The 23,398-nt window shown below is 42.1% G+C and overlaps 1 protein-coding gene and 1 long non-coding RNA gene across 4 annotated transcripts in view; one reads left to right on the forward strand and one right to left on the reverse strand.

The window, feature by feature from the left end:
• The window catches only part of LPL (lipoprotein lipase), a 29,575-nt gene extending 10,681 nt beyond the window's left edge, over positions 1–18,894 (reverse strand). Inside the window, exons 1-6 of one of the 2 annotated variants that reach the window (XM_072991973.2) lie at positions 7,230–17,280; positions 6,868–7,043; positions 4,609–4,718; positions 4,319–4,498; positions 2,430–2,541; positions 1,342–1,575 (exon numbers count right to left, since the gene is read on the reverse strand). In XM_072991973.2, the coding sequence (XP_072848074.1) occupies positions 1,342–1,575; positions 2,430–2,541; positions 4,319–4,498; positions 4,609–4,718; positions 6,868–6,874 (643 nt within the window). In that variant the 5' untranslated portion in view covers positions 6,875–7,043; positions 7,230–17,280. Of the gene's footprint in view, positions 1–1,341; positions 1,576–2,429; positions 2,542–4,318; positions 4,499–4,608; positions 4,719–6,867; positions 7,044–7,229; positions 17,281–18,620 lie in introns of those variants that run through there. The other variant, XM_020801445.3, reaches the window with a different exon arrangement.
• Positions 18,895–19,040: 146 nt separating this feature from the next.
• On the forward strand, positions 19,041–20,439 carry LOC110083198 (uncharacterized). 2 transcript variants are annotated; one of them, XR_012084241.2, is made up of 2 exons: positions 19,041–19,808; positions 19,921–20,439. It is a non-coding gene; the product is annotated as an uncharacterized LOC110083198 (long non-coding RNA). The 2 variants fall into 2 exon arrangements; XR_002301249.3 differs by having other exon boundaries at positions 19,041–19,371.
• The last annotated feature ends 2,959 nt before the right edge of the window (positions 20,440–23,398 follow it).

The following is a 23,398-nucleotide window of genomic DNA, read 5'->3' on the forward strand; positions in this document are numbered from 1 at the left end:
CTTGGTCTCTATTTATTTATCTTCTCAGAAGGAATTATTAATCACCTCCAGTCACAAACAGTACAATGCAGACAATGGTACTACAAGGTCCTGTAGCTGCTCAGATCAGGATACATAATGATGGAGGAAACCAAATGAAGGCAGTGTAAACGTATGAACACTTGTGCAATGGAATGCTGAAAAGGATGCCACTCATCCCCATTGGGACTAACAAATGAATGCAACCACAAATTTGAGAGACACATAGAGAAATGGGGGAGGTAAACAGGGAGATGAGAGGGATACGCATGCTGCTCAATACTCAACAGATAATATCTACAGTGTTTCCTTAATTGAAGCAGTTTCCCTCCAAAGTTATAGCATTAGTGGTACACCAACTACTGCACAAAATAATTTGGCCTATATCTATTTCTACAGTCCAGCACACAAAAAAGCAGCAGGTTAATATAACCTACCACACTGCAGATTGTCCTCTGTTTGTCAAATAATATAAGCCAAGTTTGTCTTTGCTGCTGATGTAGTGGGAACACACATCCAATGTGAAAGTGACACAATTGCAACACACACCACCACTGAGGAACACTGAGCATTTCCTTAATTGCTCAGACACTACAGCTGCAGGAGAGCCTTTAAAGGCAATGCTCAATATTCTACAAGCTGTGACACAGGAAACAAAAATATCCAGCTAAACCTGGAACCACAATGAAGAGGGAGTTAGTTATGCACAATAAATTCAGCTAAGACAGATTATTGGTATAATGGATCCTTTCGTAAAACATCTAAAAAAGATAAGTTTGAGAAAGATGATAATTATTTCATATGAGCAACCGCTGGGTTTTAGTTATATTTATAGTTCTACTAGAAAAGGAATTAATTATTATAATGGTGATTGTGGCAAGGTTAATATTTGCAAAGGATTGGAAAAGTAATAACCAATTTAGTATGAATGGTACAAAGAAATGTGGAATAAGGAAATTAATGATAAATTATCCTATGAAACCAAGATCAAAAGAGGAATATCAAATTCTAATGATTTTAAAGAAATATGGAATTTATTTTTGGAATATGTGTTTCAGAAAAGGAAGGGGTATCCACCAGAGAGAGATGGGGTGATACAAAATATAAGGATAAAGAAAATGAAACTAGTTCCAAGGGTTGGGAGGGTGTTTGCACAGGGTTGGAAGTGTGGTTTTGTTTATTTTGAAGTTGATTTACTGTAATGTTTTGTAAACTTGTGATTTTTGCATGTTATAGAAAATTGATAAAAGAAATTAGACGTCACAATACTGTAATTTTAAAAAATACTTATAGTTCCACTAGAATTCAGACATGACAACTCACCTTGCAACCCTTTTTCAGCAATCATTCGCAGGGCTTCTGGTATATTGCAACCCGGCTGGAAACCACCTCCATTAGGGTAAATATCAATATGCCCAACAGGCCGCTGTATCCCAATACTACGATTAGGGGACCCCCTTGTATTTGTGTGCAAAACATCTACAAAGATGGCATCATCTGGAGAAAGGCGGTCAGCTGCCTCAGCATATTCAAAATTGGGCCCAGCAGGATCTAAACCTTAATAAGGACAAGAGAAAAGAAAGCTACATTAGTTGGCCTCTAATACTGCTACTATGTAACACTGCACCATTAATATCACACCTTTCAGATAGATTTCCAATTAATTCAAGTTAATGTTAAAATTCCTCTCAATGGCCTTCACTGTTCTTCAGTCTCCTGCTCCTTCCCCTTCTGTCCCTTTCATTCTTCCAACTTCCACTCTAAAATTGTGCTCACTTGCTCAACTGTGTTGTTCCCCCATGCTGTTGGCACAGTTCTCACCCACCACAGGCTATCTGCTGCTCCAATCCGCCCATTCCGCAGTGCAACCTGTTCTCTGCTTCCCCAATGCTACTGGCATTTCCTGCTAGCATTCCCACTGTTAAAGGTTCAATCAGCATGTCCATTACAGTCATTTCCTAATACCCAGGCACTGCTGTCTATTGATGTGCACTCTTTTTGTTTGGCACAACCATGGGGAAGGCGTCAGGAAACATAGGAAAATCCTTTTAAAACGCATTGCCTGTTTGTTTTTCTTTTGAAGGGGAAAATAATGACTATACAGTATTCACATTGACTGCAACAGAGTTCTAGATAACCAGAAATTCCAAATGTTTTAAATTTCGAAGCTGAATTGTGTTATTCCAAATTCCAAATCTGAATATTGATGCTACTTATCCCTAAAGCACTATTAAGACTACAAAAACCTAGTCTATTTATAAATGCACAGATATGAGAACTTCTCCCCTGCCCTTGTGGTACCTCTACACCAATCCTACCAACATTCCACATTAAAACACACCACAGAGAGGGGGGGAAAGGGCATATTCCACTTTCTTTCTATCACCCCAACCTCAACAAAACTTGCTTACCAGTAATTCTGTTAATTTTTTTACCAGTCAGACTTCCAGCAACACCGGCAGCATGGGCACCGAGGCTATATCCCAGGATGTGAACTTTGTCCAGGGAGTAACCAAACTGTTCCTATAAAATTATCATTTTAAAATATTAAGCTCTATAGTTTGCTTTCAGGTAAGCAGTGAATAAACTCCTATAGGGAGTCTAGTAAACATTTGTTTAAAGAGAAAAATGCCACAGGAACATCAAGAAAGTTACTACGATTCCACTCAAATTTATAAATTGTAAAGGAGAAGAAAATTACAGAATTAGACTTTTCTGGACAGAAAATTTCCTCATCTCAATTCCGCTGAGGAGAATGTTCTGCCTACAGCTATGGCAAGCATTTGATCTAGGATGTTCACAGATAAGGATATTTGTTACTTATGGTTCAGAGCCAGTCCCTTACTCAGAATGAAGCTCGCCCTGATCCTGGAACCTGAATTTCTTCTCTTAGTCGAGTTTGGGAGTCTGACACTTATATCCAGGCCTGAGACAGAGTGGCAGAAGATGTTCACCTTATGGCTGTCCCACCCTTGCCTGTGCCACCTATGTAGTCTGGTCATAGGGGAGGGGGCTCTAGACTGGGGAGACTGACCAAGGGGTTATAAGCAAGGCCTTACAAGAATTTGAAGTGAACATCCTAACATCCTCTAGTGCTTACTAATAAATGCTTACAAATGAAGTGAGGAAGCACCAGGATGTTTATGTAATACTTAGTCAACTCTCAAGCAGCCACCTTCTTGGGGTGGTACAAGCCTCAGGGCTATGGTTAAATATGTAAGCATGAAGATAGAGCCTTGCAAGATAAGGTGGTTCTTTACAGATCCTGATGTCACCTCCAGTCATTTAGGGCAGTGGTTCTTAACCTTTGTTACTCGGATGCTTTTGAACTGCAACTCCCAGAAACCCCAGCCAGGACAGCTAGTGGTGAAGGCTTCTGGGAGTTGCAGTCCAAAACTCCTGAGTAACCCAAGGTTAAGAACCAGTGATTTAGGGCTTTAAAAGTCAAAATCAGCAGTGTGAATTTCACTCAGAAATAGGAGCCAGCTAATGAACTTGGAGCATCAGCCTTAGTGGGGAGGGGGAGAATCTTTTTATATATAAATTTACCACTATGCCCTAGACGAGTCAGAGTTTTTCAAAGGCATAGCAACTGCATTATAATAATCTAGTTATAATGTGAGTACTGAAGTGGCCAATGTATGCACAGTTGAGAAGGTGCAGCACAAACATACAATGTCAGCAAAAAAAAAAATTCCTGACTAAAGATGTGAAGTGGACATTCAAGAGCAGATCTAAAGCCAGATTTAAGATGTAAGTCAGATCCTTGAGAGGGGGATACCATATCCAGTACAGGACTGACACCAAATCAACATATTTCCCCACCATAAATATAAACCTCATTAGTGCAATTTAATTACTATTTGGGCATCTTGACAGGTTCAACTGCAGCAAAACAAGCTACATAATCCCAGCGGCCATATATAATGTCCACAACATCCTGCAAGATGATTACCACTCCTCTGTCTGGCAGACTAAAACCAATCTGCTATAATGGAATAGATTCAAATTCTTATGGAGTGCACCATTTCAAGTGGCAGTTGGTATTAAAATATCCCTTGCACTTGAGAACTAATACACAAAGAACAAAAGCTTTGATCAGGCCTGTTCTCTAAACTTGTTCCCCATGGGAGAAGCATTCAAATGTACATTTTCGCTACTAGAATCCCAAATGGCGCTATTCAGCAACCCCTGTGTCAGAAGAGTCTACTGACTGTGTAACTGAGAGACAGTACTTTGAGTTCTGTGTATTCAACCCTCCCGACTGTATGCCAAAATGGAACAAAGTATAATTGCTTACCTCCATCCAGTCAACAAATGTGGCAACGTCTTGCCCCACTAGTTTTGTGTAAGCAGCAGATACTGGATAATGCATGCTGGACCGAGCCAGCCAATCCACAATAATGACATTAGAGTCAGGTTCTCTCAAATACAGGGCGCTTACTAGCTTGGGGACCCAGCTCTCAAACATGCCGGTAATCTGGAAAAAACAGAAAAACAAACTGCTTCAGTCTATAACAGAAGCCACTACTGAGCAGTCAACCCTTCCTCAAAATGAGGCACTGCGGCTGAAACAGCCAAGGAACTTACTTGCATTTCTGCAGCACAAGCAGTCCTCAAAGCTACCCCAGCCTCAGTGCCTTGTTCTGAAGACATCTTCCAGAAGAAACGCCCCCAGGAGCAGCATTGGGGGTCCCACTCTGTAGAGGAGGGCATGATTTAGCATCCCTTAAAGACTCCACTCCCAGAGGTGAGCACTTCACCCTGCCTCCCAAGTAGGCCACTGTGATTATATACTTCAGTGAAAGGTAAGTATATTATAAGCCATGGTATCTAAATGGAAACAGTGTATCACCAAATGTCAAGCACTGGAGAAAAAAACAACAGTTCTTCCTCTGCCTGCCCCAGCTGGCCTTCAGTCCCTTGACAGGAAAGGCTATGATGGGATTCCTGTTTGAACTGTGGCAAGACTTGCCTAACCAATAAGGTTTTCCTGGTTCTAGAATGGTTCTGCCTCTCTCTTGGCACTGATTCCAGGACATTCCCTGGACTCTGACTCTCCAGCTATCTTCTGGCAACTGCCTTTAGCTCAGGCTTGACCATTTGTTAGCTCCCAAAGGTATCTGGTTGGCCACCACTGGAGGAAGAATGTCAGACCAGATGGACACAATTAGGCAACAACTACAGTGGTGCCTCGCTTAGCGACGTTAATCCGTGCAGGAAAAAACATTGCTAAGCAATTTCATTGCTAAACGGAATTAAAAAGCCCATAGAAACGCATTAAAACGCCATTAATGCATTCCTATGGGCTTCAAAACTAACCTTAAGTGAAAATCCTCCATAGGGGTGGCCATTTTCGGTGCCTCTAAAGAGAGGACACACAGCGGGCAGCCATTTTGTTTACCCGGTGGCCATTTTGAAACCGCCGGTCAGCTGGCCGAAAATGGGGGCTTTGCGATGATCGCTTCCTCACAATCATCACAAAGCAAATTTTCCCCGTAGGGTCCATCGCTAAGCAATCACTTTTGCAATCGCTTAAACTCCATCGCTAAGCGATTTCGTCACTCAACGGAGCGATCTCTAAGCGAGGCACCACTGTATATTATTGTTTTGCTAGAGCTGTGATGAAACTGATTTTTAAAAATATTTTATTATTACGAAACAAAAATACAAAAATAGAGCAAATGCAAATAAAAGAAAAAAGAAAATACAATTAATTTAAACTCAAAATACTTGATACAATAAACATCAGGTACATCCCTCCACTCTCGGGATATAAGAAAAGTTTTTGCTTCATTATGCCATGTTTCTTTCCAAAAAATATAGTGAATCTTGGTCTGGAATGTTTCTTTTCTCAAACACATGTGCTAAAATACATTCCATAGATCTTTAAAATAATTTATTTTCAATATTTCTTTCCTAACCTTTAATCCACATGTTAATTTGTTCTCTATTGCAGTGGTTGTTAACCTTTGTTACTCAGATGCTTTTGAACTGCAACTCCCAGAAACCCCAGTCAGCACAGCTGGTGGTGAAAGCTTCTGGGAGTTGCAGTCCAAAACTCCTGAGTAACCCAAGGTTAAGAACCAGTGCTCTATTGGAAATTTTCCTTAACCAGTCTGTTAATCTTATAACTCTTTGTTCAAGTAGTATCTTTCACACTTTCAAGATTTTCCAGGAATCTAATTCAGTCACTTGACTTAATGAAGAAATTGGTGGGCTCAATATTTTCTTGTATCAGTTCCAACATTGTAACATTTTAATAAGAGTTTTATAATATTTTTAATACAATCTTTGATATTTTCCTTAAAAATTGATTTTCCAAGCTTTGTTCCAAATTAGGTAGCTCCAATTTATACCACATAGTTTCTTTGCTATTTTCCATAGTTTCCAGGACATGTCTTAACTGATTTGCTATGTAATATATTTTAATATTGGGTATTCCCAATCCTCCTAGCCTTTGTGAAATATACCATAATTTTTATTTATCCTTGGTCTTTTACCACCATTACAAAATATATTAATCGTATTCTGCCATTTTTTAACTAGGCAATAGTTAAATTATTATTTCGCTATAGATATGATGAAAATTGAGTTTAAGAGAACCCTAAGTTCATACAAAGATAGCATGTGCTATAAAAACTACAGCACAATTTCTAAACACAATTCAAAACACTTTGACAGAATGGGGTACTTACTGCTGTCAGAAACAGACTATCCAAAAAGGTAAGTAAACTATGTAACAGATTTACTAGTATGTAACAGATTAACTAGTAGGCCTCTATTCAAATACAGCCCAATATGCGAATTCTTACTGAAGCAGCTGGAAGGCTGCCCAACCCTTCTTACCGTCCATCCATGTATCACCACGAAAGTTTTACTTGTGTGATTGAAGTTGCATTGTTCTACGCTTGACTCCACTCCCGGAACTATGTAGCAGGTGTCTTCATCAGGATTCCCAAGTGTTCTTAAAGAAAATTTGCTTTCAATATCACTGAAGTCCCACTTTTTTTCAAGAGAAGTTTCTGAATTGAAAAGAAGAAATTTAGAGAGTCTTAGAAAAAGTCAGTTTCAGCAAATAATGAGATTGTTCTGTACAGTGCATATAGAATGTTTTAAATCCAGTTCTATTGCAAACGTTTCGAACAGAAACCCTTTCACTGCGTTCCAATGAAACCCCTTCAATGCGTTCCAATGGGCTGGAAACTCACCATCCAGCGAAGATCTTCCATTGGGCGGCCATTTTTGGTGGCTGTCTTGCGAGGAATCCGTCCCAGAAAACAGCGGGGAGCCATTTTATTTACCTGGTGGTCATTTTTAAACTGCTGATCAGCTGGAGGAAAATTGTCGTTTTGCGAAGAATCGGTTCCCGAAGCAGGGAACCAATCATCGCAAAGCAAAAAAACCCCATTCAGACCATCGTTTTGCGATCACAATTGCGATTGCAAAAAGATTGTCATAATGCAGTTTTGTCGTAATGCAGGGCAATCGCAAGGCGAGGCAACACTGAACATTATTCATATGACACACATAATGAAAAAGTTTTTCACAAGTTAGTCATCACACAACAATTCATCCAGATTATGAGTAAACCCACCTCAAAATTAATACAAAACAAAACAACACAATTACACAGGGAAATATCTGCAAAAGGTGGCCATATACACTTCAGCCTTGTCAGCCTCACAGCAGCTCCATATTGAGGCTCCTGTCAACAAACCCCAAACACTCATTGACTTCCCCCCCCCCCAGATCCTTATGAATGCATTACAATGCAAATGAAAGGAAGCAAGTCATTTGTATGTCATAAACTACTGGATGCACTTGGCTACGTTACTAGGGTGGCAGAGCTACTTTGAGTTTGGCCAGCCCCAACCTTTCATTTATATATCCATATCCTGGGTTCCATTTACTGGTTTGACAGAAAAATCATGGGAACCTGCCTTGGTACACACTGACCAAAAGTAATAACGACCCTACAGGCAGTGGACCGTTTTAATAAATGCAGCGATTTTGTGAAATGCAGCGATTTTGAAATGCCGTGTTCCTGCTTTTACATGGACTGGGAAGAAGTATCTGGATATAGATAAATATTTCAATGTAAGTACATGAGCTAACATCAGTCCAAATAAATAAATATTATAATATCAAGAAACATTTAAATAAATAGATACCATGTTAATCCTATGCAGAGTTATTTCTATCAGTAACAGTCATGAGGTCTCCAAACGTACTTGGTCCACCTCCATGTATCAAATATTTATTCACCTTTTCGTAACACAGCAAATGTCAACACAATTGTACTGCACACTCAATTAGGTTTTTTCCATGAAGATTTCACAATGTTCTCAGAAATGTTTGTGAATTGCCGCACAGAAGCAGCAAAGAAAAACAGCAAAAGTTCACTGTGTTACATTTGTGTTGAACAGGGGCTAGGATTATTCACAATTTAGATAATGTTTGTTTGTTTTCCTAGAACTGGATAAGGAAATAATGGTTATAAAAGATTCTAAGCATCAGATATTCGTACACTGTTTTAGTGCCATCTTTCCACTAAAGGTACTCAAAATGATAAATCATATTATCCACTAGTGATAGTTACAAATTAAATATGTTATACTTTAATTGAAGAAATGCCAGCAATTTTAAGAGAAGCATTCTGATTTGAAAGTGAAGCAAGGATGTATTTGCAAAATCAGTTCTGCACTATAACACTGTAAATATATTCCCCTTTAGAAGTGAAAATAAATTTCGCCTCAGCAACTCCTGCATAGCATTGCCAGAAGTACTAAGAGGTCTGTATGGTGGGAAGGAAGTAAAGGAAGCAATTAAGCTCAGCTATTTCCATAAGAGTTATTTTAAAACATTGGAACTTATTATTGTGGATCCACTAACTGGGAAAATGTTCTAGTATGGCTAGGTTCACACATACCATATTGTGCATTTATTAAAGCTACTTCTACATAATCTCAGAATTAAACATTCCATATCTTTATTCTACCCTACTAAATGCTCAGGGCCCATGTCACAGAACTACCTTTCAAGAAAGATAGGTTTATTCAACTCACTTCTGTGTCTTCTGTCACTGGCAAAGACTTCAAACAGGTATTAGCAGATTTATACCTTTGAACTTTGATTCCAAAAAATTAACTGAATTAACTTTCTAGAAGTAAACCAGTCACTGCCTTTCAATGTGTTTAGCCAATGGGTGAAGTCATAGTTATCCAAAATCTGAGTCAGGTAAGTCAGGTATGATCTTTTCAGATTTCACAGATCAAATGTGAGTACAAGGCTGAACAGTCAAGCACAGTCAGGCCTCACTGGAGAATCCCAAAACTATGGAAATCATTATTCATGAAAGCTGTACCTGCTGAAAAGGAGAAAGATGTTAAGAAATGTTTCAAAGGATACAAAACTCCTTGGCTGTGAAGATATATTACATGCTAAAAAAAGAAGAAAATACAGCCTTCTGTTTCTTATTGATGAGAGAAACTTTGCAAAGCATGCTTTTGGCTGGACAATAAACAGTATATGTCCATGCATATGCATACTGGTCAAGCCTTTCATGACTCACCACATAATTTACATAATAGGCAGATGGTTTCAGTAACCTGTGAAGGTGGTTGCCTGGATTTGCAGAACTAAAATATAGCAAGCTTGTAGAGAGACAGAGAGAAAATGTACAGTACCTTGGTAGGGAGCTAAGTTAGGAGAGAGAGGAAGACTTGATGAAAACCAGAGTGGAGAGAGTGAAAGGCCACAGAATGGGATAGGAAAGAACGTAATGGGATGAGACAAAGTTTTCTAAACTAGGCCAAACGACGACCCGGTTGCAAAGAAAGAAAAGCCAGCATGAAGGGGAAAAGGGCAGAAGGGAAAAGGCAGCATTGGGATAAGACAGGATTTGGAGATGGGAACTAAACCTGAGAAAAGTCAAGGGCATTCACTAGAATTAAATATTTATTTTACCTACTAAGAAAATAAATGTGCTCATGACTGAATAAGACTTAATTTAACACAAACCCTTTGCTTTTCCATCCACTGATGAATCAACAAAGTGTGGGACTGGTATAAAAAGAGCTTTCAACTGTACAGAATATATACAGGAAACTCAGAATGAACTTCTGGTCATGAAAGGTTCCTATTCCAAATAGGAATGGCACACAAGAGCCCTATGTCTGCATTTCATTTACACCTCTTTTCTTTTCAATATTTAGCTGCTATACATCTATCAACTGTTAAAATTACTTCATAAACATAATATAAGTTTTATTGGTTCATACCGTCCAAGGCATCTTGGCATGAAAAGTCCAGCTCTTTCATTTAAATTACTGCCTCCTATGTATGGTAAGTACGCATAGCATACATAGGAGTCTATTACATATTGTTATGAAGAAAAATATATGATTAAGTGAAATTTCTACACAACCTCTGAACAGCTCAAATACTTTACAGTGTAGACTCAGTGCACGCTTAGGAACTAGGTAGGAGGCAGTAAGACAATTCTGAAGTGCAGCCAGCACAGAATGGTATTGACTGTTCAGTCAAAGCCAGTGCATACAGGCTGCCAAAGATAATCTCTTGTTGTATAAATATTGTTTAAAAATACTAAATCACACTAACTTTGGGGCAGTTGAGATTGGAACCACAGTCGGAGGGGAACATTAGCCTTTTCCTTTCCATTGTGATACCAACCAATCTCTCCATGGCCCTTCTCTCCTCTACCACCTTTCTAGCAAATGATGGTACTAATTCTAAGGAGAAAGTTGCCATTGACCAACTGAAGTTTTTTAAAGGATGTTAGTTTAAATTCAAGAGCACACTCTATGGGTTGCCTCAACAAATAGGCACCATTAGAGCAGACCCACTGAAATCAATGAGATTTATATTAATCATGACTTTGTGCCACTAATTTCAACCAGATCAGCTGCTCATACCCACTCCAGAATTTGAGAGGCCAACTTTTCCAGGATCACATGAACACTTGGTATTTGACCACTTCATCTATATCACAAACAAGGTGTAGCCTATTAAGCTTATACCTGACAGGGTGGTTATAAGGACTGCTTGGAAAATGTATGTGAAACACTCTGAAGGCAATGCCACTCATATGAACAATGGAATTGTACTGTGCAAATTGTTTGGGTTAAGCTGTATTGTTATTATATCCATGGCCAACGTGAAATTCTAACTATGGACTTCACATTTCACAGTGCTTACTTTTTGCAGCTGTGCCACACTAGCCACCAATTAAAGTAATTAAACCAGCAATCCATAGAGATCAGTCATTATATAAGTGTCAAGAATAAGTCAAATTATGCAAGCAGCTTTCCTTTGTGAGATTATCAAAGCTAGCCTTTCTTGCAGATATGGCTGAGAAGGAATTTTTAGCAGAATCTCAAGCAGCAAAAGATGATGATGTGATGGCAAGCGAATCAGGCCTGCTTCAGAAAGTTTTCATGTTTACTGTAGAGAACTAAAGGACAGATTTGGTTTTCATCATACCCAATATAGTGGTTGTTCTGGAAAGGGAGATGGAAGTGTTATGCAAATATACAGGTAGTTTCCATCTAGTAAGTCCATAATGGTTTCCCTGATCCAACAAATAAGTGAAAGGCTCTTCACATGTGCTGCAAATAACAGTATCCTGAAGAGAACTAAAGGATGTGTGATATGGGCCCTTCACACATTTCGTAGGCCTTCTTTTAAGGCAGTGATTAATCCTTAGCCCCAGTTTGGGAGCTGCAACTCAGAAGATAACATGTTTCTATTTTGTCTTTTTGTGTAATGGTTAGAGGCATCAAGTTATTACCTCCCAAATGTGTTCTATTTACATATGAGATTGCACCCTCCTCATTATGAGAATATATTTCATGTTCTAGTTACAGTGCAATATAAAGGAATTTGTCTAAGTTTATGGGAGAAAAAACAGGAGAAATGGTAGGATTTGGAAATGACTACAAACAACTGTATTTGGACCATACACACAAGACTGCAAGATAACTACGTTGCAATGTTATCTGGCCTCCATACTGATTTCATTATTGCTTACTAACAGGGAGGCAAAATAGATACAAACCGGGGGGGGGGATCAGTAATGTCATATCACAGGAGAAAAACCTCAACAAGCCTAGACTAGCATGGTCCCATTAAAAAGCAAATACACGCACATTCACAAACAACACCATTTATACAAGGAGCAAGTATATTCCAGAAGGAACTAGTCCTGCTGCAAATAATGAGCTACAATTCATTTAACAACTTGAAAATATGCATCAGTTTTACTAAGTTCTTGGTCAGAATTTTCCTATAACTCAATAATCCACAGTAAAATCAGTTTAGTTTACAAAGTCCCTTTTAAATGAAAACTATATGTTGCATCTTATGAACCGGGGGCGGTGAGTTGAGTAAGTGAGAGAGAGAGTGTGTGTTAACATCCCTGTAGTCAAACATTAATTGGACAACTGAACATCTAGGAATGGGTTTGTTCACTCTTTCACAAAATAAGAAGTCTCTTTTCAATCCAATTCTACTGTCAATAGTGGGTGGATGTAACACTGCCAACACACACAACTCTGCTGATTAGGAACAAAAGATCACTGACCATACCTAATTCTTGAGGGATGGGTGCTTATTTTAGCTACAAGTGACGTATTTACAACGATTTATGAAAACCTTTGCAGTTTTTTATTTTGTACTTATATGAAAGATTCTCACTACCATTCTCAGATTCTGCACACTGTATTAACAATCTACATTCTCCTTTAGCACTAATGATGATGGCTGAAAGTATGTGATCCTGTTCTGTCCACGTCAGACAAGATATGTTACACCATGTTTGTAAAGTACAGACCAAGTTCATAAGTTTGAGTGGAACATGGCTGCTAGTGTTGCTCATGCAGGGACTGCTTGGAGAAAGCTCAGAAAAAATATTATGTCCTGTTGAAATTATATACCTGTGATCTTCATCCATGTCATTTTGAACCCCTGGATAGACAGTGTCTGCAATGAGTCGGTGTATTCACACAGAGTATTTATACATGAGAAGTGGCCCCGTCATTAGACAGGGTGAGGCATCTGGTGTGGGTAAGAGATGCTAAGAGGGCCACAGAAACAGTGAAAAGACAGAGCTGTGTACGCACTGCTTGCAACATCTAAACTATCCTTCTGCCCTCGGGTGTGATGGAAGGTACCATTCCACTACCCACATAGAACTAAGACTGAGTTGTCAATCTGGTCTGCTTTGTTACATGGAATGGAAAGCAGCAATATTATCTCTTTCAACTTAGGTTGCAAAATGTTTTAGGTCAGGTCTCTGATACACATGTAGGGTGTGACAGATTTTCTGCTGTATCAAAGACTGTAAACAGCCGATCTAATTAACATTCATGTTACTCTACCTTTGTTATTTTATAACCGTTTCTCACATTTTTCACAGCACAATGAAAGACCGGCATATCAAAGGCACTATCACCGCAGGGTTACACGCCCACTAACTTTCTTGCCGAACAAGCACAATTTCTGTATTTGGTATCTATATTCTGATGCCATGTATAAATATTTGCCATGTTGAATCTCTCTTATATCTGAGGAAGTGGACTTGTCCATGAAAGCTAACATTAAAAAAGATAAAAACTTAGTCTTTAAGGTGCCACCATGGTTTTGTCTTTTTAAAAAAACTTTTATTTCTATTTTGCTTTTACTTATAATTTCTGCTGTATATGTACCAGAATCAACTAAATAGAATCTGGCTCAACATGCATTTTGACATTCTAAGTGCAGCTAAAAGGTTGTGGTTCTAACAACTGCAGCGTCTGTGCTTAATCAAGAGGAAGCCTCAACTGAAATCACAGGAATTTATTTCCCAAAGTGTGCACGCACAAAATTGAGCTAATGAAAAGAAAAACAGCATGCATATTTCACTAAAAGGAAATACCATTGACATAAATGAGACACATCCCTCTAACTAGATTTAGACAGACCCACTGAACTGAATGGGTAGTTAGGGTAGTCATGTAGCACTACAGTTTTTGCTAGAAAGTCAAACACATATCCTACACCAGTCAGACTCTCCACTGGCCAGCTGAGGCTATTAGTTATGGGCATCCAACAAAAGGACCATCAATTGAGTAGATTACAAGTTTTATGTACTTTTTAAAAATTCTGTCATTCACCTCCTATTTCTATATTAAGCTAGTCATCCCTTTTCCCCTTCTGGAAAGATGCCAGAACCCTTAAGAAGTAGCTGGCAAGAGAAATTCCAGATTTAAGTATTTTTTTGGTAAGGTAAAGGTTCCCTTTGACATTTAGTCCAGTCGTGCTCAACTCTAGGGTGCGATGCTCATCCCCATTTTCAAGCTGTAGAGCCAGCGTTTGTCCATAGAGTTTCCGTGGTCACGTGGCCAGCGCGACTAGACACGGAATGCCATTACCTTCCCACCGTGGTGGTACCTATTTATCTACTCACATTTTGCATGCTTTTGAACTGCTAGGTTGGCAGGAGCTGGAACAAGCGACGAGAGCCCACTCCGTCGCATGGATTCAATCCTACAACTGCTGGTCTTCTGACCTTGCAGCGCAGAGGCTTCTGCGGTTTAACTGGCAGCGCCACCACGTCCCTTATTTCTTGGTATGAACATATGAGAAAGAATTGTTGCTATGTTTCTGTCCACCACAAACCTATTAAAAGTACATGAGGGCTGAACCTGCATCTACACAGGCAGATTATCATATTAGGTAAACATTTAAAACAAGTTAAAATATGATTCTTTACCTGGGTACATGCCATGCCTATTTGCCAAGTGGTTGCTCACTACAGCCATGTAAAGCAGTTCCTCTGTGTTATTACTACATCTGTGCCGTGCCAATTCTGCAAACTCAGTGGCATCTAAATAATCATGCTTACTCATTAGTAATCGTGCCCCATACAGCCCTCAGAATTGTATTGAAAATGACAAGATTATATAGCTTTGGGGAGAGTATGAAGAAAGGTGGTCAATTTAATCTATGCTTGTTTTTTTAAAGAAATAATAATATGCTACCATGTTGACATACCGCCTCAAATGAAAGCAGCTTTCTTCACACTACGGATGTAAATGTTGGGCCACTCCTAGGTGTTAAATAGGAAAACAAGTGAATTATTTTCTCCTTGCTGCAAGGTGGTGACTCCCTGCTTCCTCTTCTGTCTAAAGAAATTCAATGCACTTTCAAAACTGGTCTCTTTTTTTGCACATTTCTTTAAATACATAGAATTTGAAATGGTAACAGCTGTTTCCTTGCTGCATGGTTTATTTTAAAAAGTAGTCACACTGGATGGTCAATTTGCAATCTGTGGATCAATCAACCTGTCCTTTTATGCTTGCTATGTGTGTGCACTTAACTATAGAAAGAGAAAAGATGCTAATTCCACCCAGATATTTTGTGCCAGTTGTAAGAAGAGCACAGCTGGAAAAGTACTTGGAGTCTTACTCTCACACTGGAGGCTTGGAGAATCCTCAAGAAATTGCCCTGCTACAAGCCTGGTGAAGTTTGCCCGTTTCAGTAAGTCTCTTACACTGCTGTAGGAAAGAGGCAGCATTGTGCAGTTTTTGTGCTATGTAAGAGTAACAAGAAGTACACATGGCACCAGGGCAGGAAGATTTGCTTTGGCTGGAGAAACAGAACTAGAATACCATCAATAATGTCACCGAGTGCTTCCCCAGCCCAGAGAAGATGAGTGTGCTACAGTCCACTCATGCCTGAAAGGATTATACTGACTCTGCAGGAAAAGTTTTTTAAAACTTCAAGAAATCTGTAAGAAATGGGCCATAGGGGAAACAAGGGATCAATACCATGGCTAAAAATCAGCATATTAAGTCACAACAAAGTAGGCCCACTGAGTCAATGAGGATTTAGTGAGTCAACTCTTCTGTAAGTGCCATTGATTCAAAGGGACTTAGTCTAGCTGCAATTTACTGTGCTAGACTAGGCTTATTTGAATCAATGGCACTTCTGGAGAAGTTAATTCACCAAATCTCTGGGGATTCAGTGGGCCTCCTCTAGTGCAATTGACTATGTTAAGCAACAGGATCTGTGCTAGTGTGTGCTTTCAAGAAAACATACATTTGTCAGTGCTAGAGGGACTGCCTAGTGTTGTTAAATTCTAGCACTTCACTGATGAAAACTGGGATACTTCTACTTTTTTGCTGCATTCTCATTCTCATGCCACTTGAACCCCCATTTATAATATATTGCTAAAGTTCTTGCCTGTGTCCTATATACCTATTTGTTCTGGAAAACATGTTCTCTTCCAATTTACAAAGAGATCTAAACAAAAGATAATCGTCCGATTACATGTTTGGAATAGTCTGACCTTTAACCTCACCAGCTAGGACATTCCAACTGTCAGGCAGTGCACTCTGCAGTCGTATGATGTTTACACAAGTGCAACTCCTGCCTCCAGTACACTTTGCTCATCACTGAAATTAAACTTTTTAAAAAAATGTTAAGAGAGTTTGCAAAGCCTGTTTGGAAAATACACTATTCACTATAACTTTTGGGAAAATCCCTTTGGTCATTTTGTCATTCCCCTCCCCCAGTCAGATCCCTTTTTCTGCACCATCCACAGCTTTGTGGTGCCTAGGCTGTACAGGTTGAAAACTAACACTACCTAGGGTGGGTTGGAGGGTTGTCTCACCCTGGCCTTTGGCCATTTGTAAAATTATCCAAACTGGCATTCTGAGGGTGGGGAATGATTTTGCTATTGTTCATTCTCCCCAGATTCCTAAATTTAGCACGCAGGTTTAACAAACAAAAAATCCATTGGTTGTTGTGGGTTTTTCGGGCTCTTTGGCCTGTTCTTCAGAGGAGTCCTCTGAAGATGCAGGCCAGAGAGACTGGCGAAACGTCAGGAAGAACAACCTTCAGAACACGGCCAAAGAGCCCGAAAAACCCACAACCACCATCAGATCCAGACTGTGAAAGCCTTCGAGAATACAAAAAAATCCATTCTCAGTTCTTTCTCGAAAATCTTGAGCGAATGGCAGGAGTTGTTTCTGTCCATACAGATGCACGTACTGGAAGCCTAGATGGCCGTCTCTCCACGTGCTATTTATACCTACATTGGGACAAGTGAATACTTGGCGAGCCTTGCCTTCTTTCTGGGCTCAGCTTCAGCTTTTTTGGGCGCGGCCTCCTCCCCGCCTTTCCCTCCTCTGCTGCTTTTATCTTCCCAAGGCACGCCCCAACCATCCTTTCCTGAAGAGCGAAAAAGACAATACTATTGCAGCCTCTCGCCCTCCCTCCTCCTCCTCCTCCCTCCTCCCCCCCCCGCCCTCGTTCCCACAAGGGCCGCCCGGGTTTCCCGCAGCCCCTGAACCAGGGTGACCTTGGCCCACGTTCCAGGCATTCCTGGGCTCGCCAGCGAAGGAGTTTACTCGCGGTCACCCAGGGCAGATGCCGACGACGACGCCGGCAGGCCCCTTCCCCGCCCAGCGCGCTCCGCCACTCCTGCGCCTCCAGAAGGCGCGCCCGTGCCTGACGCCGCGGGACGGAAAAGAGGAGAGCCAGATGCGACAAGACAAAACAAAACCACACACACACACACACACACACACACACACACACACACACACACAAACGCAACCCCCCCCCAAACGGAAGGAAGTTCCTTCCCTGGGGGCACGCGCCGCGGAGACTGCCTGTCACGCATAGACCTGCTTCCCGCGCCGCCGGCGGTCTCGCTGCTTCTGTCATTAAAAACAATCCTCTCATGCTGTAGAGCAGCCAACCCATAGTCTCTCCCTCGTTGTCTTCTTACCACCGCTCCCCCCCCCAATTATCCCCCTGTCCCCCGAAAAACCTCCAGCTTAGGGAAGCCGTAGCTTCCTTCAGCCGGCTTCCCGCCCGTCTCTTCTCTTTTTTTGCCGATAATATAACGTTGCAGCCTCTGGCTGTCCTCCTCCGGCTCCACTCCCTCCACTTGCTGGCCCGGAGAGGAACCTCTTTCCTAGCCGGCCTGGAACAATTTGTGGGGTGGGAAAGGCGGGAGGCTTCCTTTTGCGTCCCCCCCCCCCAAAAAAAAGCCGACAGAAAAGCCAGGCAGTTGTGCGGCTTCCCACAAGAAACCGCGCCGACACGAGGCAGGTGGCACCGGCCCCTTCCCCGGGTCGCGGCCTTTCCCCAGCCTATTTTCCCCCCTCCCTCCTCGGGAGGGAAGAAACGCCGTGGCGAAGGCAGCCCGCTCGGCACCGCTTTCTGAACCTCAGGCCGGCCGGCGAGGAAGCGGGAACGCTATGCACTTGCAGCGGGATTGAGCTTTCCGCGCAATCTTCACGAGAGGCTGCGCCCTCTCGTCAGTTAATAGCTCTCTCCCTTCCTCTCCCCGCCCTGGACCCCGCGACTCCCCTCAGCGCCTCGTTTGTCGCGGTGCCGCCTTCCCGCCCTCTTTTCTGCCGCCTCCCTGCCAGCCTTTCATATATTCCCCCTCCTGGCGGGTTGCCCGGCGACCAGCTCCGCCGCCAACTCCAACCCCGGGCGGCGGGTACCGAGGCTGGCGCGGCGTTGCAAAGGTAGCGCGTTGGCCGGAGCAACCCCTGGCGCGCTCGCAAGCAGCCGGGACTTACTTGGCGCGGAGTTGCCGGCAAGCGTAACCGCGGCCGCGACCTCTCCGCAAACGGCGACCAGGCAGTGGCTCCAGACCCAGAGGGTTGCCAGCAGCGCTCCCCTTTGGCCCATGGCTCGGAGACGAGGCGGGTGCCTGCCCGGGTCGAACCTCCGCGTGCGTAAAAGTGGCGGGTGCGGCTGTGCAAAGAGAGCGGGGAAAGGACGAGAAAGTTTTCCCCAAAGTTTGGTGCGAGCGTCTCCTTCGTTGCAACGGATCAACCCGCGCCCGCCACTACCGCGCTGGGGTCTCCCCCCTGGCGCCTTAAGTGCTGTGAATATGCAAATGACGCCCAGCACCTATTGGCTCGAAGCATCCCAAGTGGAGGCGGACGAGGGAGGGGGGGGTTGAATTAGTGGAGTCAAAGTGGCTGGCCAAGGACAAACAGGAGGGGAGGGAAGTAGGGGGGGGGGAGAGAGAGAGGGTTGAGTCTGCAGCCGGCCCTTAAACCTCCTTTTTGTTCTGTTACCAAACGCGCAGTCAACCCTTGTCATCGTGGAAAGAGATGGCCCGGTGCACTAGGCTGACTTCCATAGATTTCTCATAGCCACTATTTTCATCTCTTCGGGCCCGAACAGATCCGAGGCTCGAGATGCGTGATCAGATCTTTCGTCTCTGGAAGGGCAATGTTTGCGAGCAGATCGGGGTTGATTCCCGAAGCAAATCGCTTGCTTCCCTATGTTCCATAAACTTGTGCACATTCACTTTAAAAGGTAAACCTCACTGTGTGTTGCTGAGTTTAATGCCAGGTAAGTGCGCACAGGATAGCAGCCTTATTTGCAGCGAGAAGGCGGAACAACAGGTACCTGTGACAGATTTCAGATGGCACGTTACATGAACTCTATGGGGAGGGGCTTTGTTTGATTTGTCACCAAAAACAGCTGTCGACCCTGCAAGTCTTCAAGGGGGACCGAGGGAGCAGCTTTGTTTCTTTTTCTTTACCTTGTTTTCCCCCTCCCAATCTACCTCTCCAACACACCACACCCTCGAATTTTGTTGTTGGCCCTACAGAGGAAAGGACAACAGGTTACCACCACATCGCCGTCCAGTTAACCATTAAGCCGGTGTAAGCCTGGTTGTCTTTCTCTAGCATCAGATTCAGTGAGCTTTAATGACTACAGTATTTTAGTTCAGTTCCACAAAGGTTATGGTATGTAGGAGACTGTTTTGCATAACACAGGAGGGGAGAGTAGAGGCAGGTTTCTGGCATTTAACTGTCAATAAATTGCACCTGTCTTTTTCTTTCCTTTTTCTTTTTTGAGATCTAGGGAGAAGGTAAAGAATGCCCCAGTCCATCAGTGATATTACTGAAACGGACAGGAGCTGTGCACAGACATTGTACCTTCTGCCAGAAAGAGTTGGTGAAGGCCACTTCATCATGCCACTTCTTCATTGCCTCCATGTTTCTTGTGTGTTGCAATTAGGATTCTGTAGAACCCTCCTGAGAAATGTCACTCCTCTTGTGAAACTCGTTCGCTTACTTCTTTGTATATTTTTCTCTTCCCCTTCAAATACGGTTCTGTTTCTTTTCCTGCAGAAAAAAAGAATGCAAAATGAACTGGCAATTCTTGTTCCAGGTCTCATGAGATTTGCTCACTGCTTGGAGTTTGTTCAACAAGTCCTACACTCTGAGAATAAATGAGAAGAAGAAAGCCTAATTTACCTTTAAATAAACAAACAAACCTTACATTTAAAAAAAATCTCTGTTGCATGCAATGATGTACTATGCCTCCCCCAAGAAATTTTATCTGTCTTATAAAATTTCCTTCTGTTATCTGAAATGCCTTGTATGTTTTGTTCCTTAGCAAACATCTCCAAATTTATCTTAATCTTAACTTTAAGTGAAATTTAATGGCAATGGACAATTCTGGTTTTCACTTCATATACAACTAGGCGAGTGGCAAGAAAGCAGGGAGTTCTGTGTTACCATCTTGTCAAAGGGAGGTGCATAAAATCCTTAGGTTTAGTTCATTCTCATTGGCAACCTTTTGCATTCACGTAGTATGTTCAGCTCAGCCCTTAAGTATTGATTGGTTGAAGGAATGTTTTAAACATGATTAGGTTCAAAACTCTGTACATACAATAATTGCTGGAATTACAGAATTTTTTAAAAAAACTAACGCTTGGACTCTGACCCTAAAGTACTGGCTTAGATTACTTTTCTCAGCAGATCAGCTGGGACACATGCACTATGTGCTACTCGATTCTCACCATAGTCAGTGGCAATCTTTCATCCAAGAGCTTTCACTCAGAGGCTACAGGACATTGAAAAGCAGGAACTCTTTGCCCAGGCAAACAGGACGTGCTCCCCTCTGTCACCCCTGCAGACTACCTTACCTCACTCTGCTCACCGCAGGTCTGTAGAGCATTTATGCTGGCTAGACTGAATGTGCTGCCCTCAGCCCTTCTTCAGGGCAGACTTAAGGGAATCCCGCACCAAGAAAGATTCTGCCCTTGTAGAAAAAGATCCCCTGGATTTCTGACAGATACATTTTTATACTGCCTATTTTATGAACAAATCAGGAATAACCTAATCCGCCCATTGCTGTACAAGTTGCAAGGCTACCCTTCCAGTTGGTTAGTAGAATACTGTTTATCAGACCAAAACCCTTACATCACTGCACAGGTGGCAAGGTTTTTCCTAGCTGCAATGTGTAAGAGGGTGGAGTTCGTTCCAATCACCTAATCTCTCAATGTACCCATCTTCCTGTAGTCCCTCCCATTATTTTACTGTATACCTTTTCTGTATGAGTCATATGACAGTAATAAATTCTGTTTTGCTGTTGTATGAAAAACTTACCATGTGACATCAGCAATAGCAGATTGGAACTTCTGAATCCAAACATAGAGTTACCACCTAAACATCTGGAAAGGAGCATTGCATCTAATTGCATCCTACCCAGTGGTGGTGTGGTTAGTTTTGAAGTATAGGTGCTAATTGTTATAGTCTTTATAGGTAGATCCAAGAATGCAAGCAGTTGGGTCAATCCACATCTCTCTCTCTCTCTCTCTCTGTCTCTGTCTCTCTCTCTCTCTCTCTCTCTGTGTGTGTGTGTGTGTATGTGTATAAGTATAATACTTCATTCCTTAGATTAGATGGCAACCATAATTGAATGAAGTGGCAAAGGACAACATACAGTAGCTGACTGCTTGGGCTTTGACTGGAGAGGCCTGAGATGATACAGGAAAGCTCAACAAAAGGACACAAACTGCCCCCAGGTACCATAAGACTACCAGCTTAAGATCCCTCAAGAGCTTCTTTTCCCAGAAAGAAAGAGCAATGGTTTAATTCAGCATCAACAAACTGGTTCTAGCAGTTTTTAATCTCTACAAGGAACATATTCTTTGTAAAGATAGCAGGTCTTAATTGCCTGTTCAAGTCCTAGTCATCCCAGATCCTTTGCAATGAAAGGGGGTTGTTCACAACAATACATTGTTGCTGATAAAATCCACTGTAGGCCCCCCCAGAAAGCAAGCTTGAGCATAGCAGCTGAACTCATTGGGAACAGGAAAGTCTGAAAGGAGTGGCCGATGACTTCATTGACTCTGCCAATCCAAAGGTCTCAAGGGTTTGACCCTGTGAGCCCCAGCTTCACTACAACACTGGTTCCATCACATGTACTAAATGCATCCCAATGGCGGATGAGACTCAGTTATCTTCCATAGATGCATTCCTGTAGCGTAGGAATGAACGTGTGAAACAGCACTTAATTCCCTTACCATTATTGCTGGGGAATGAGCAAGCAATCAGAGTCCACTGAAAAAGACTTTTAGCTTGGAAAAAACTATTGCTTCTTCAAATGGCCATTGCACAATGACAGGAATTGAGTTTTCATATTATTATTGTTGTTGTTGTTGTTGTTGTTGTTGTTGTTCCTTGTAGATATTTTATACTGCAATACTGGCCGTGCTGGCAGGAGGATGGAAAGTTACTTCACCCTTCCTGTAGGCTGTAGGGTTCCATTTTCAAGCATTAACTTTTGCATTACCTTATACAAACTGGGTAGGTGTGGTCTGTTAAATCATTGGGGATGTGAGAAGATGGCAAGCGATCAGGTTCCTTGAAAGATAACAGACCGCCACAAAATCAATGAGACGGGCATTTCTTGGTGCCCTCTCCCAGACTGTGGATTCTCCTGGTATCAGTGGGGGATAGGTTCCAAGCCCCTGTGTGGATGCATGAAACCACAGATAGTAGCAAACTCATTAAAGAGAACAAGAGGCAGGACGAAGGATGAGAGGAGGAGGTAGGTGCCTATGCACACTGTGATGTATGCATGTACACTGCGGGCTGGGTGGTAGCAGGCAGTAGAAAATGCAGATACTAGATACCTGAATATGGGAGTCCTGCTGTATATTTCTTATCTAATGAGCATGGGAAATACATTAAAATAATCTTTATGTGACTTGTTAAAAAGGTAAAGGTAAAGGTTCCCCTTGACATTTTTTTACTCCAGTCGTGTCTGACTCTAGGGGGTGGTGCTCATCCCGTTTTCAAGCTGTAAAGCCAACGCTTGTCCGAAGACAGTTTCTGTAATCACATGGCCAGCGTGACTAGGGAACGCCATTTTGCCTTCCCACCAAGGTGGTGCTTATGTATCTACTTGCATTTGCATGCTTTCAAACTGCTAGACTGGCGAGGAGCTGGGACAAAGCGACGGGAGCTCACTCCGTCGCGTGGATTCGATCTTACGACTGATGGTCTTCTGACCCTGCAGTTTAGCCCACAGCACTTGTTAA

The sequence above is a fragment of the Pogona vitticeps genome, chromosome 2 (assembly GCF_051106095.1).
Source record: "Pogona vitticeps strain Pit_001003342236 chromosome 2, PviZW2.1, whole genome shotgun sequence".
Taxonomy (NCBI): domain Eukaryota; kingdom Metazoa; phylum Chordata; class Lepidosauria; order Squamata; family Agamidae; genus Pogona; species Pogona vitticeps.